This window comes from Oreochromis aureus, linkage group 13 (assembly GCF_013358895.1).
Source record: "Oreochromis aureus strain Israel breed Guangdong linkage group 13, ZZ_aureus, whole genome shotgun sequence".
Classification (NCBI taxonomy): Eukaryota; Metazoa; Chordata; class Actinopteri; order Cichliformes; family Cichlidae; genus Oreochromis; species Oreochromis aureus.
Window position 1 is genome coordinate 25,833,282 of NC_052954.1, and position 14,427 is coordinate 25,847,708.

The window sequence follows — 14,427 nt, forward strand, 5'->3', positions numbered from 1 at the left end:
ATTCAGTTTATTTATATGGTGCCAACAAAATGAATGCCAAGACACTTCACATTGTAGGTTTAAGACCCTACAAAATATAACTAAGAAAACCCAACACTTGAGCACATGTTGTCTGCCATGATATGGATATGACATAATATCGTTATTGTTTGTATAACCATCTGAGAAAATAATGGATTACATGGTTTAGTAAAAACAAGTTCTTCCTCAATGAAAATATGTTTTCAGTTCTTTTCAGTTTTTGATTTTGGAAATGTGTATTTCAGCAGGGAAAAATCAGAACAGAAATAAAAAGTGGTGTAAAGCACATGAATTATTGTGTGTGTGTGTGTGTGTGTGTGTGTGTGTGTGTGTGTATCTCTATCTATCTATCTATCTATCTATCTTGATCAATCGATCTTTAGTGGGTATATATATGTTTTTATATAAATATAAATAAATAAATGATACCTTTTTTTTGGAACCCTCCAGTCTCTTACAGTATGTTACTGTTTCCTTAAATTACGGTAAATTACGACGTGTTAAACAGTAAATGACCGCCTGTAGGGACACGGTATCCTCTAGCAGAGATGAATATTTTTGGTACTGATGATGCGTGATAACGGTAAGTTACTGGTAAATATATTGCTGTTTATTACCTTGTAGCGGGCTTACAGTGACATACCGTGAATAAACGGTAGTATACCAATTTCTTAATCACAGTATAATGTTACTTTGTTGACGTAATTTACGACATAACGACATAACGGTATCTCACTGGCGACAGTGACGCCAGTGAGATACCGTAAAAAAAGCTACGGTGCGTTACCATAATTTGTCCAAGAGTATTATACCACAACAGCAAAAAACGGTATCATCCTGCAGAACGGTAAGCTACAGTAATACGGCGTCACGGTATGACGCTGGCAACAGTGACGCCAGTATGTTACCGTAAAGTGGAGATGAAAAGTCTAACAGTGTATGCATGCAACTTTAAAATGCCAACATGCTGATTAAAAAAAATAAAAATAAAAAAATAACCCAGCATCTTTTAGTAATGCTCAAAAGAAGGAAATAAAAAGCATAATTATGCACCTTCACGACCATCACATGTGTACTTCCTGTTCAAATACTAGCCACTTGCTGCAGTGAATGTTATACAAGGCGGGTCCAAATTTGTTGAACACTTTTATTACACTTTGCGCTCATATTTGATGCACACTTGTGGTTAACATTTCAATGAACATGCCATTACTGTAGTGTCAGAAACATCAGATGTACAATGTTAAAGTGGGGAACATTAAAAAAATAAAATAAAGAGGGTGGTGTTGGGAGGGTTAAGCAAACAAAAGGTTGTGTATAAAAGTAGACTGGATAGGAAGTAACACTGTATGCCACCTAATCCTGGAAGTAGTGTCAACACAATACGGTGAGTGGTAGTGAGCTGCTAAGGTGACGAACGAGTGGAGAGGTTGCTTAATATCCAGACTTCCTCAGGTACTCAGCCATTGCATGTGCTTTCTTGTTAAGATTTCCACCATGGACCGCCTCCTTTCCCATGACTATAACCAATACTTTGCCGGTGTTAAACACCGGCTCTTCCCACAGAGATATTGTATGTAAGTTCTCCTCCTTGGCTCTTTGTCCTGATGTCCATTGTCCAGTCGCCCTCATCCTGGAGGCTGTCTCTGAGGACTGAACACTTCTTTGAGCCCAGAGTGAGACCGCTGGTATAAAAGGTCTCCCTGTCTTTACCGATAAGGACGTCTATTTCCTGAGACGTGATATTGTTGAATGTACCACCGGCATGTGCTGCCCAAACATATTTGGCGTCCATATAACCAACAATGGCGCTATCCTGACAGCTGCCACCGGCCATCAGCAATATCACTAACTTTAAATCAGCGTTTTTATCTCCTTGCGCTTCCTGTGTTATTGTGGGAACGGTTACACAAAAGTGCTGAGCATGCGCAGCTGTAAAAGTTTCACACAAACATAAAAAAAAGAGGATCGGATAACAAGACTTTTATGTCAAAAGTCAATCACAGACCAACTACATCACGTAGCAGCCGTGGAAGGTGGAAAAATAACTATTATGGGGATAATGAAGAACTTCAGATTCTAACAGCTTTATTATAACCGTGAAGAAATATTAAAATGGTTCAAAACGAAAGCTAATTTACAGAGCAAGGAGAGCGGCTCGTTTCACACTCACAGCACAAATTTAACCGATAACCACACCTTTGTCTTTTAGTTATAACCCGACAAGATGAAAAACGATCAGAAATGCGTTTAATAAGAACAACAGCAAAAAAAGAAAACAAGAAACAACGAAATTAAACGTTTTAGCTTAAATAAACTTTATTTTGCTTGATTTTCTGGAGAAGAGCCATATTTTGCAGGCAGTGGTGTTCAGTGTGAAGGCTAAAGTGTGTTTTCTTCTCATTCAGTTGTTGCGCAAACACAGTAAGAATGCGAAGAAAAAAGGTTTAAAACTTCTGACCCGCCTCTGACCCTTTATGGAGCTTATTACATCTTGATGCATTCTCAATCATCCAGGAAAGTAAATCTCCAAAAGTTGAATCTGTTCATCTGGACGTAGAGTTTGGTGGGAGAAACGTTTAAGTCATTCGTCGCCATTGTTCCTTCAGTGGGTTGCTTTCAGTCATTATGCAAATGTACTGTTTATAAGGTTTGGGGAAACCTGCAGTCAGCTGAGACTGAAGAAGTCACTTGGATGAGTGACGAAACGTTTCTCCCACCAAACGCTACGTCCAGATGAACAGATTCAACTTTTGGAGAGCTTATTACATAATCACATTTCTGTCTCATGGACTCCTCCCACCACACAGAGGCAGAGGCTTTAAAAACACAGATTTTCCAGCCGCCTTCCTCACCTGTAGCGCTTTGTCGGAAAGAAGTCGCAATGTTTTTCACGCTGTTTTCAGCAACCACATGGACTTTGCTGGTCCTGCTTTTCACGCTGATATTACTGTGAGTATTCCTCGACTACTGTTTTGCAAGACAATCGAGCCGTTATGTCGCGGTCAAACCACCCGTACGTGGAATTTTGTTTCTCCTGTATTCCTTTTGTTTTAATGTTCAACTGACGATTTCAGATTTTCTCTGTTTTGTGACACAGGTACGGATTATGGCCATATCGGTTCTTCAAAAAGCTGGGGATACCTGGACCGAGGCCCCTGCCTTATATTGGAACGATGCTGGGCATAAGAAAGGTACGCACAGAAACCAAACTCACCTTAGAGACTGAGATACGAGCAGCTGACTGATTTGATCTTTAAGAAGTGAGAAGGACATATGTAATGTCCTTATCAATCGTCACTATCACTAACCTACCTGACTTCTCTGTATTTTAAATGCACATGTCCTACTCACTGGCATATTGACAGTAAAACACATTTTCCTATAACTTTTTGCAGGGACTTCTTGGTTTTGACCTAGAGTGCCATGCCAAGTATGGGGACGTCTGGGGGTAAGTATTTACTTCACCAACCAGGAAGTGCACTCATGTTAAAATATGTTTGTGAGCCCCCCCCCAAAAAAATAAAATAAAAAATAAAATAGAACCATTCTGAATTCATTGTCAATAATGCTGTGGTCTAAAGCAAAAAAAAAAAAAAAAAAAAAAAAAAAGGTGTGTAAAACAAAAAATGCCTTAAACAATTAGCCATGAATTGTGTTATTGTAAACACAATCCGGCTTTTTTGCAGGTTGTACGATGGACGAACGCCGTTGTTAATGGTGGCCGATCCTGAGATTGTTAAAACCGTGATGGTGAAGGAGTGCTACTCTGTGTTCACCAACCGCAGGGTAAGAAGCTCCTCTTTCCATCATATACCAGAGTGAAAATTCAGCAAATCATATGTAGTACAATGCTGACATCTGCTCTCAGATTTCTGTTAAGTTGCATCATTTATTAGATTTCATGAAACCTCTGGACGTCCTGCCACTCTCCATAGAACGTAAAATATTAGCAAAACATAGGCACAAATACTTTCTCACTTTTTTTACACTAACAACATTGCTAGCAGTGATTTTGAAAGCAACTTAGGAAATGCTGCAGTTTATAGTGTCAGGCCGATGTGTTTAGGAAAACAACAGCAGCAGCACAGGGAAAGACTGTTACCACATAATATGTAAATGAAGTAATATTAAAATCCAAGAGGCTGGACTTGCAGCAGTTCCCTGTGCTTTACACAAAGAGTTACACTTTTGTTACTCAAGGGTTACATCAGCCAACACAGCAGCTGAAGAACATGAAGCAAACCAGGAAACACACTTCACTGTTTCACAAAAAAACTACACAACAAAGACAGATGTTTAAGATCTATCTCACTCTGTATGACAGAATCAAAGCTAATTGTAGGAAGGGTTTATGTATTTAAACTAGTGCTGTCAATAGATTAAAAATTAACTAATTAATCCCACAACTTTCTGTAATTAATCACCATTAATCACAATTACTTGATCAATAGCCTGGTTGCAATTACTTTTTTAAAAAACTTTTAGTTAAGCTTGTAACTGACATTTATGCAATATAAGATAAGATAAGATAAGATAATGCAGAATAAACACAAAGAATGTGTGCTTAAATTCAAAGAGAATTTGAATAGTTTTCTTCAATCTCTGAAAACAGGTTCTCTCCTGTGAAATACAACTTTAAAAAAAACCCTATATACTAATAGTTAAGTATACACTAATATATAATATATATTAGTTCTGTCAACAATTAAAATGTTTAATCTGATTCAACACAGGGTTACTGTGGATTAATTTTGATTAATCACGACTAAATATCATTCATTCTTATTCTATATTAATCCCATTTCATTTTGCATGAGCAAACAGAATCGCGAAAAAGGGAAAATATACACACCTAACATGTTTATTGAACATCTTGAACATTCATGTTAACAAAAAACTCAGTAAACATTTATCAACTCTCTCTGTCACTCTTGGGAGTCACTTCAAGTCCTTGAAATGAGGAACCAAAGCTATGTGCGTCTTCTAAACGATATTAATAGGTCTGCAGTTTGTTGCAATCCTCTTGGCAACTGTGTCAGTCAATATTTCAGAGGCAGACTTACTGAGTCCCCGATGCTCCGTGAGTGGTTTCTCACAAGTTGGGTGAGCGTTAGCCAAAGTGCTAGCAGCACCCCTGGCTAACGTATGGTTCGCGTCAATGTGATATTTTAAGCTGGAAGTGTTTCGATGAAAAGAAAATTCATTCTTGCACAGCGTGCATAATACTTTATGTCAGTCGACTGTTCCGTCTTGTTATTCTTTTACTACTAAAATTTCCCATCGAGAGGGCCAGTGTGCGTTTATCATCTTCCATATTGAGTTGATTGATTCAGCTGCCCGTGATTAACAGATCAACTGCCCATTTGCGCATGTGCGAAGGTAACCCTACTTGGACAAACTGCCCAAAATGCGTTAACAGAAACATTTCAGAGATTTTGGGTCATTCTGCACTCCAGATGCGTTAATTGCGTTAAAAATTTTAATCGCTTTGACCTAGAGCTGGGCGATAGAACGATAACGATATGTATTGCGAAATAACTCTTTCTCGATAGAAAAATGAAACTACTGTGATAGACCTCATCTCTCTCTCTTCCTGTCTTCAAAAAAAAAGAACAGCCAATCCAAATTAAGTAGCGCATAGCCGAACCAATCACAGCCGCAGCGTCACGTCAAGTGACTTGTTACGAACAGCACAAGTGCCAAGCCGCACATGTGTATTTGTTTGGGAAGCAGCCAGCCGCCGTGCCAGTGTTCCAGATCAACTGGCGTTTAGATCAACTGGCGTTGGTCGAAGAGATGTGTGGCAGTCTTGCGTTTCAGGAGCTGCTACCGACAAACCAGCAAAGAAAGCGCCAAATGTGTCATCTGTGACACTTGTGAGGTTATCTCAAACACACTCCGTCAGTCTTGATGCCGTTGAACAACAAAATGTTTAAAAATGACGCGAATTTACCTGGTGATATCCTCATGCGCGACGCGATCGCGAAAACAGCAAACAATTAATACCACGCCGGTGTTGTTCACAGGACAGCAAGAGTAAACGATCGGGAGACTCTTGTCGTCGTTATCGTCCCCCTCGCACGTTTTATTTCTCCGGTTTCAGCGTTTTTGCTTCACAACTAAAGCGTGCAGTTTACTTTGTGTGCACTGACATGGACTCGAGTCAACCAGCGCCACCTGTGGCCAAGTGCCACAGCCTACAGCCAGATCAACTTGTGACACACATCTGCACCACGTTTGAATTTGTTTCATGCACAATACATTTGTACCTTTCAATTGTCTGTTTGTGCGTCATGCAAATAAACCTTTGAAAAGAATGAAATGATATCATACATTTATTGTGGCCTACATTTGTACAAAATTCCAAATTATATACACAAAGTCATAGAAATCACCACTCCAATTGGTCATCATGATTTTAATATTCTCTTTTCCCATAACAATGAAATACGCCTTGGACAAATATGACACATCAATAGTTCATTAGTGTTGTCACATCACATCCTGTAAGCATCTTCTGTCTGTGTCTTTTCTCTGGAAATGAATATTTCCAGCCAATATAGGCAATCCATCAACATGGCTGGAGAGTTGGTAGTTATATACAGACTGTATAAGTGTGGTTAATCTAATGAACATTTGTAAGGAGATGGCAGTTACTGTGAATTTACAGCAGTTACACAGTGATTAGTAATAAACAGAGCCAGTGAGAGTGAGTGGACTGAAATCATCACATTATTGTTTCTGGGACAGAAACAATATATAAATAATATCATATAATATATAAATAATATAAATTATCAGCATTGTACTAGTGAGTGGTGTACTTTGAAACAGTTTTCTGACATGTGCTTATTTAATCAATCATCATTAAGCAGTGGTAGTAGTTAAGATATTTTTAACAAATATCACATATTTCCCCACATCTATATTATCAAACAAACCTGGAGAAAGAGGACGGGTTAATGATTACATTTTACTCGAACCTCTTTACACTGTAGTACGTATTTATGGTGATGTTGGTATTTGTTGTTTGTTTACTTTGTATTGTTGCATGTACCCATGTGTGTCGATCTATCCAAAGATTGTTCTATATGAATAATCAACATAGAGCACACACAGAGAAGATACCAATTACATTACATTACATTATACGTGCAAACCGATGTCGGGGATGTAAGTCTTTCTGGCTGCTGTTACAACCAAATTTCCCCTTGTGGGACAATTAAAGGATTATTCTAAGCAAACATTGAGAGTTATTATTTCCTTTTCACAGGATGCTGGTTTTTTCACCGGACCTATGGATGACGCTGTTGTAGTAGTCAAAGATGAAAGGTGGAAACGAATTCGCAACAGCGTGTCTCCATGCTTCACCAGTGGAAGACTGAAACAGGTTGATATCATATCTTAGTTCATTAACCACTTATATCCCAAAAAGTTTGTTTCAGTGGGTGAAAGGTGGTGAAACATTTCCCCCACTGAAAACGCTACGTCCAGAAGAACAGAATCAACTTTTTGGGATTTCAATACCTGGATGATTGAGCATGCATCAAGACATAACCACTAATGTGATTAAACTATATACAAAATGAGGTACAAAAACAAAAGCCAGCAATTCCCATTATATGTTCTTATTTTTTTCACAGACACTGTAAAGACATTGTTAAACTTTTTAAAATAGAGAAAACGAGTTTACAAAAAAAATGCAAAAACATCATCAGTGTGTTTTGATCTGTTTTCTTTCTGCATTTCTGATAGACATGTAACATATACAGAATATTAATAACATAATTTTCTTATTTTGTCTCCATTATATAAAAAAAAGGTTTTCCCCCTCGTTGCTCGCTATGCAGAACGACTGGTTGCAAAACTTGAGGAAACAAATTTGGACGAACCCATCACTGTCAAACAGTATGTTGTTAATCAGAAATATGCAAACATATTAAATTGTTCATCCTAAAATAAATAATGCACTGACCACTTGTCTATTCCAACTCTCATAGGTTTGTGGCTCCTTACAGTTTAGACACTGTGACCAGTGCTTCTTTCAGTGTGGAGATAGACTCCATAAACAATCCAAATGATCCAGTTAATGTTCAAGTCCAAAAGCTCCTTAAATTCAAAATGTGGCTTTTCTTATTCATAAGTATGTCCTTCTTTTGACTTTTAAAAAACTCATTTAATTGATTTGTTTTCAGAAAGCAAACTCAATGGTATCTGCAGGTGTCAAATTTTGCTTATTCGGTCTGGTCTCATTTCAGTGGCAGTTCCCTTTGGTGGACGTCTGGCAAAGTTCCTGAACATGGAAATCATACCCAAGGACAGCGTTGCCTTTTTCTACAACCTCCTCAAGAAATTTAAAAACCAGCATCATGAAGACAAATCTGTAAGCATTAAATCGACAAGGACATGAAACTAGTCACAGAGGCCATCAGAAATGTTTACAGACATGAGAGACAAAGCTAGATGTATATGTTTTCCATATACATCTAGCTTTGAAACCACAGGACTCGCTCCCTGTAAGCTATAGGAAAATAATTTAGGGCAAACCCTGAAATCATTTGCCATCCTTTAAATACAGTCTATGCACACTGCAAACATTATTGATAATTTTCTTCTGCTGTTGACTCTCAATCATCCATCCACATGTGAGCACATTTGAATATTGTCTTTTCTGATGTAGGCTCGAGCAGACTTCCTGCAGGTGTTGATCCAGAGTGAGATCCCAGAAAAGACGTATAAGAACGATGAAGAACAGCCAAGTAAAGGTATGTGTTTACCACAGAAGTAATCCATAATATCCAGTCACTCACGTCACATTACTTTAGACAACTCAGAATCAGGGATTTTCACACACATTTTTCTCATGACATCAATCTGCTCAAATGTCTCATACGCAAAAGAAAAGTCAGTCAGTATCATATATTATAAGCCAGGAGCTGGATGATCCAATCCAATCCAATCCAATTTTATTTATAAACCACTTTAAAATACCCAGCACAGGACCTAAGTGCTGTACAGAAAACAAGTTAGAATAAGAGAAAACAGCAAAAATAAATAAATAAAGCACATAATACATAAAAATTAAAACAGCCCTATATTAAAAAAGAAAACAAGATAAAACGGCATAGAATCAACTAAAAACAACTAAAATAAAAAATAAAAACCAACATCTCACGTGGTGTCATAGGCCAGGGTAAAGAGGTAGGTTTTCAGGAGTCCTAAAAGAATCCTAAAAGAAATGGGCAGCCAGTGAAGTGAAGCTAAAATAGGGGAAATGTGCTCAAGCTTTCAACTGCCAGTTAAAAGACGAGCTGCAGCATTTTGCACCCTCTGTAGATGAGTAATGTATGATGAACTGACCCCAATATAAAGTGCATTACAGTAATCCAGCCGAGTGCTAACAAAGGCATGGATCACTGTCTCAAAGTGCTGCTGTGAAAGAATTGGCTTTATTTTGGCCAGCTGCCTGAGCTGAAAGAAGCTAGATTTTATCACTGCCTTAATCTAATTGTCAAACTTCAGATCACAGTCCACTTTGACCCCAGGGTTTGTGACAGCTGGTTTAACACACTCGGCCAAGGTATCTAAATACACATTGGGGGTCTCAGTGGGGGTACCAAAAACCATCACCTCAGTCTTTTTATCATTGAATTTTAAAAAGTTAAGAGACATCCAAGCCTTAATGTCATCAAGACACTGAAGTTATGGCTGTGTGGAGTATGTGTCTTTTTTAACTAAATGTACAGTTTCACTGAGCAACTTTTCAGCTGCCCTGCATGTAGCACACACACTTCCTACCTCAGTTCCCAGCACATCCTTTATCGGGGAGCCATGACTGGATGATGGAGCTCAGGTGTGTGCAGCCTCTGACGCCACACCCTGAACCTGCTGCTACACCCTTCCCCTGCAGCTGAGCCTCAAACCACACTCCATCACAGAAAGTTTTAGTATTAATCTTAAAAGCATAGAAAAATAATACAAGAACAGGGAAGTCTGTTCTTGTATCTTTTTATTAAAAATGATGCAGTTTAATGTCTCATTGCACTCTGAAATGAAACGAATGAATGTTACAAATATGCAGTTGGAGTTTAAAAAAAAGAAATCATGGAATTAATTCATGAACCAAAATGTATTCTAAACTTTTGACCCATCAAAGCAGCCACCTTTGACAGATATAACAGCTGAACACACCTGTGGGATTCATTCTACAATAAAACAAAAAATATCGAATATTCTTTTAGAAAGTTCTTCTCATATCTGATGCAGAGGTTCCCATAAATGAGTGGCACTTGTATGTTGCTTTGGTTTCACTCTTCTGCCCAGTCCAACCCAAACCAAAGGTTTGAGTCTGGAGACTGTGCTGGCCACTCCCTGATTTCAAGGTTACCATCTTGATCTTTTTTCCTGAGGTAGTCTGGTAAAGCTTGGAATTATGTTTTGGGTCATTATCTTGCTGTAGGATGAACCCCTGACCAACTAGGTTCATACCAAAGGGTGTTGCATGCCGCTGCAGAATGTTGTGGTAGTCGTTTTGCCTCTCCCTTTGTACAAGTCACCGAACCTGGATCCAGCAAAACAGCCCCAGACCATCGCACTTCCTCCTCCACGTTTGACAGTTGATGCCACACACTGTGGAACCAAAAATTCGCCTTCTTGATGGCGTACAAATGTCCTGCATGATGAACTGAAGATTTCAAATTTGGATTCATCAGTCCATACCTTCTTCCAGTCTTCAATAGTCCAATGGCAGTGTTTAATGACCCAGGCAAGCCTCTTTGTCTTGTTCCAACGTCTCAGCGACTTAGCGTCTTGCTTCAACTTGTCCTGTCATGCCTGCAGCTCGAAGTCTTCTCTGTACATTTGAAACTGAGACTTGCTTACTGCTGTTAGGGTCAACCCGGGTGGACCCAGGTAGCAAATCGCACAGACACTTTAAGCTACAGCGTAAATGATTTATTTACAGTGACAGAGTAACAATAACACAGTTCTGGGATTGCCGTTATAAGTGGTGGAGGACTCAAACAGTTTATGGGAAGGTAAGAGAGCAGAGATTAGAGAATAGACACAGTGAGAGGAAGACGAGGACTATGTGAGGTGAGGGAGTTGGAGAGCTTGCTCGCCACAAGTTTGGTGACAGGCTGGGCCAGGGGGTGTGAGGAGCTGGTGGATTAGGCAAACAGAGTGCGGGCTAGTGATGGCGCAGGCTGACGAGGGTGACCAATATTCAGAAAGAGACCAATACGTTACCACTTGTGGATGAGGCAATACTCCGACACCAGACAGTAGCTGCGTTGCTCCTCAAATAGCCCTAGCTGATGGTGCCTGATGCCCTACAGGTATGCCAGGGAATCCAAAGGATCACAGTCCTGCCCGCCTGCGCCGAAAAAGGGAAATGACAGGACAGCAACAAGACACACCATCCCAACTCCTAATAACTACAACCACTATTAAGCTGTTGTCCTGTGAGCTGCCTATCATGCAAGCTGTTAACTCTCAGAAACTTGTCCTCGAATTCAGTTGTTTCTTTGGGTCTGACTTTGTTTACAATTTCTCTGTAAAAAAAACACCTACATTTTTAAATGTTATGATAGTCTGTCTCTCCTCCATCTTAATTGCCTTTTTTTTTCTTGCCATTTTTGTAGTAACACACTACTTTCTGCAGTACAACACTGTTCAACTGATGCTCATGAGGATATGGTACCACAGTGTGTTCCAAGACTCCAGAAAAGTCAGAACGCCTGCAGGAATTAATAGCACCAACTTTAACCCTAACCATAACTCTAACTGCCCGAAGGGGCAAGAAAGTACTAGCTACTGATTACTCTTAAATAAGATAATTACATTTTTTTTTCATAGGTTTGACTGAACATGAGATCCTTTCCCAGGCCTTGGTCTTCATCTTTGGAGGCTACGACACCACCAGTACCGCACTAACTAACATCCTTTATAATCTGGCCACCAACCCTGATGCGTTGCAGACCTTACACAAAGAAATTGATGCTAACCTGAAGAAAGATGTACAGTAATTCATCGCATAATTTGTTGCCATCCTTGAGTCAGTGGTGGACGCCATTTGCATATTTTGTTTTTATGTTTGCCTTCTTCTTTATATTTTGCCTAGGCACCCATTTCATATGAAGAGCTGACCGGTCTACAGTACCTGGACCAAGTTATACTTGAATCCATGCGACTGATTCCCACTGCCCCTCGCCTTGACAGGGTGTGCAAAAAAACTGTGCAAGTGAATGGACTCACCATCCCTGAAGGAACCACAATTGGGATTCCTGTGTGGGTGTTGCACAAAGACCCACGCTACTGGGACTCACCTGAGCTTTTTAGACCAGAGAGGTAAATATGCGTGTAGGTGTGTCATCACAAGGTTATGAAGAACTCTGTTATCCTTCGCAAGAAAGAGTAATTAGTGAAACCTGGGAGATTATGCTTTGCTTTATCTTTGGTAGATCTTTCGGATGTTTTATCCATTATAGCTTCCACCTAAGTACTGCTGTGATCATTGGCCAGTTTGATCATTTGATCTAACTGGCCAATGGGTCCCTAATCCCTGCTTAGATGGCTCTGCAGGAAGAGCTCCTCAAAGCTTTAGAAGTAATGATATATTTTTGCCCTGACCTATGCCCCCCTACTCTTTACGTTGTAGGTCTACAGACTGCCTAAAAATCATGGCTCAATACAATGAGAATTATTTGATTTTACATATCTACATTTTTAAAGTTTGTTTGATCTGTATCTGCAGGTTCAGTAAAGACAGCGGGGAGGAGGTGAACCCATACGCGTTCATGCCATTTGGACTCGGCCCTCGTAACTGCGTTGGGATGCGCTACGCCATCCTTGTCATGAAGATGGTTATTGTCTGTCTCTTGCAGAAGTACACTTTGGAAACATGCAAAGAGACCATGGTAAGAGCAGCACTCCTCCACATTCAGACTGTCATGGTACTCTGCTGTCCTGTCCCTGATGTTACATCCATTTCTTTTTTTAGATTCCACTTCAGTTTGACTGGAAGTTTCAGCCAGTTCAGCCTGTAAAACTCAAGTTTGTTCCCAGAAATCAGTAGTCTGAGAGGGAACGTCTCCATCCTATCAAAAAAAATCCTATCAAACATTTTATTGTATGATTTTCTTTTAATGTGGGGCAAGTGCTGCCATAAGGACATTCAGTATGCAATTTTTTCTGCTGCTTAACTGTAAAATGTTAAATCAGTGCAGTGTAAATATTTGAATTTTCTTGCAATATTAATAAATCAAATGTATTTTAATTACTTTTCTTTAAATTGTGTTGAACTTTTTTCAGAAAGCTAACTTTACTAATGGTTTACTGTATGAATTTCCTGATAACCATCTTTGATTTGTGCAAACATATTATTCTGTGACACTTTATCTTTAGGTTTGCCTTTATTATTTTTGTCTTGTTTTCCGTCATGCATGAGCTTTATACAAATGAATAAATAAAATTACAATTTGAAATCTAGAGACTTATCAGAATATCTCTTGGGACAGTTAAGTCCATGAAATAAGCTGCTGGCAGCTATACACGTCTCATTGATGGTTGTAGTCTTAATATTGGTTTTACCATCACAGCTAGTCAGGTTTCCAAAGGCATAGGGTCTTGTGGGCTAGTCAGAGCGGATACTCCATTTCCCCCCATGCATCCAGTCTTAATAATTATCACTTCTTAAAATCTGTAGCAACTTCAAGTCTGTCAGCATGCTGAGGTCACAGAAACAAGAAAAGAAGTTTGACTTCAGAGTGTTGTTTACAGTTTTCTGTCATCATTATCTCCCCTGAAGTTTATCACTATTAGGCAAGCAGTAAGTCCACAGTACTGTAATGATGATTCTGACTTTGGTCATGGTTGCAGAATATTTTCTAATATACAATATTATTTTTTGTAATTCATATTTTTTGTGTTAATCAAAAATTTACTTTGTGAAATTTGTATTTGAGAATGAAGAATGTTACAATGTATTTTTGTTCAATATTTAATTCATTCAGTTCCAATTGTTAAACAAAAAAAAGAAAATATATATTCTTACAATTTATCAAAGTTGAAATACACCGCAATGGAGTTTGAAAACAAAATATGGGTGTGTGTGGTTGGAGGACGCGTTTATGCGGGGGAGGGGAGAGGGGGGGCGCGAACATTTTTCTTGTAAAACAAAGGGGGGCCTAGCGAAAAAAGTTTGGGAACCACTGGCCTAGCATGACCTTAAAAACATATTCTTTCTTCATAACTATCAAAAACGTGAAATGATTTGCAACGCGTGAAAGTGTTACAGCTGCAGAGAGCTATGGCGGTATCTTTGGAAGCTGTTTACATAGCTAATAACAGACGATGTAACAATGGAGGCAGAGCCAGTCATGTGAGCTAGTGGTGCATGTTTAC

At 39.1% G+C, this 14,427-nt stretch overlaps 1 protein-coding gene and 1 pseudogene across 1 annotated transcript; one reads left to right on the plus strand and one right to left on the minus strand.

The window, feature by feature from the left end:
- Positions 1-1,280: 1,280 nt before the first annotated feature.
- LOC120443454 lies at positions 1,281-1,896 on the minus strand (annotated as a pseudogene).
- Positions 1,897-2,813: 917 nt separating this feature from the next.
- Positions 2,814-13,569, plus strand: LOC116318820 (cytochrome P450 3A40-like). The gene is made up of 13 exons (XM_039622194.1): positions 2,814-2,973; positions 3,122-3,215; positions 3,420-3,472; positions 3,711-3,810; positions 7,298-7,414; positions 7,847-7,932; positions 8,025-8,167; positions 8,283-8,407; positions 8,705-8,789; positions 11,881-12,041; positions 12,146-12,372; positions 12,779-12,941; positions 13,025-13,569. Exons 1-13 carry the CDS (start codon positions 2,906-2,908, stop codon positions 13,097-13,099), a joined length of 1,497 nt encoding a protein of 498 aa, XP_039478128.1. The 5' UTR covers positions 2,814-2,905; the 3' UTR covers positions 13,100-13,569.
- Positions 13,570-14,427: the final 858 nt, after the last annotated feature.

What these genes read in the sequence shown, in the direction of transcription:
- LOC116318820 (XM_039622194.1), top strand. Translation starts at nt 2,906, where the DNA reads ATGTTTTTCACGCTGTTTTCAGCAACCACATGGACTTTGCTGGTCCTG. An exon ending in GTGGCTTTTCTTATTCATAA is followed by an intron (nt 8,168 to 8,282) that starts GTATGTCCTTCT and finishes GTCTCATTTCAG; the next exon opens with TGGCAGTTCCCTTTGGTGGA. An exon ending in TGAAGAACAGCCAAGTAAAG is followed by an intron (nt 8,790 to 11,880) that starts GTATGTGTTTAC and finishes TTTTTTTCATAG; the next exon opens with GTTTGACTGAACATGAGATC.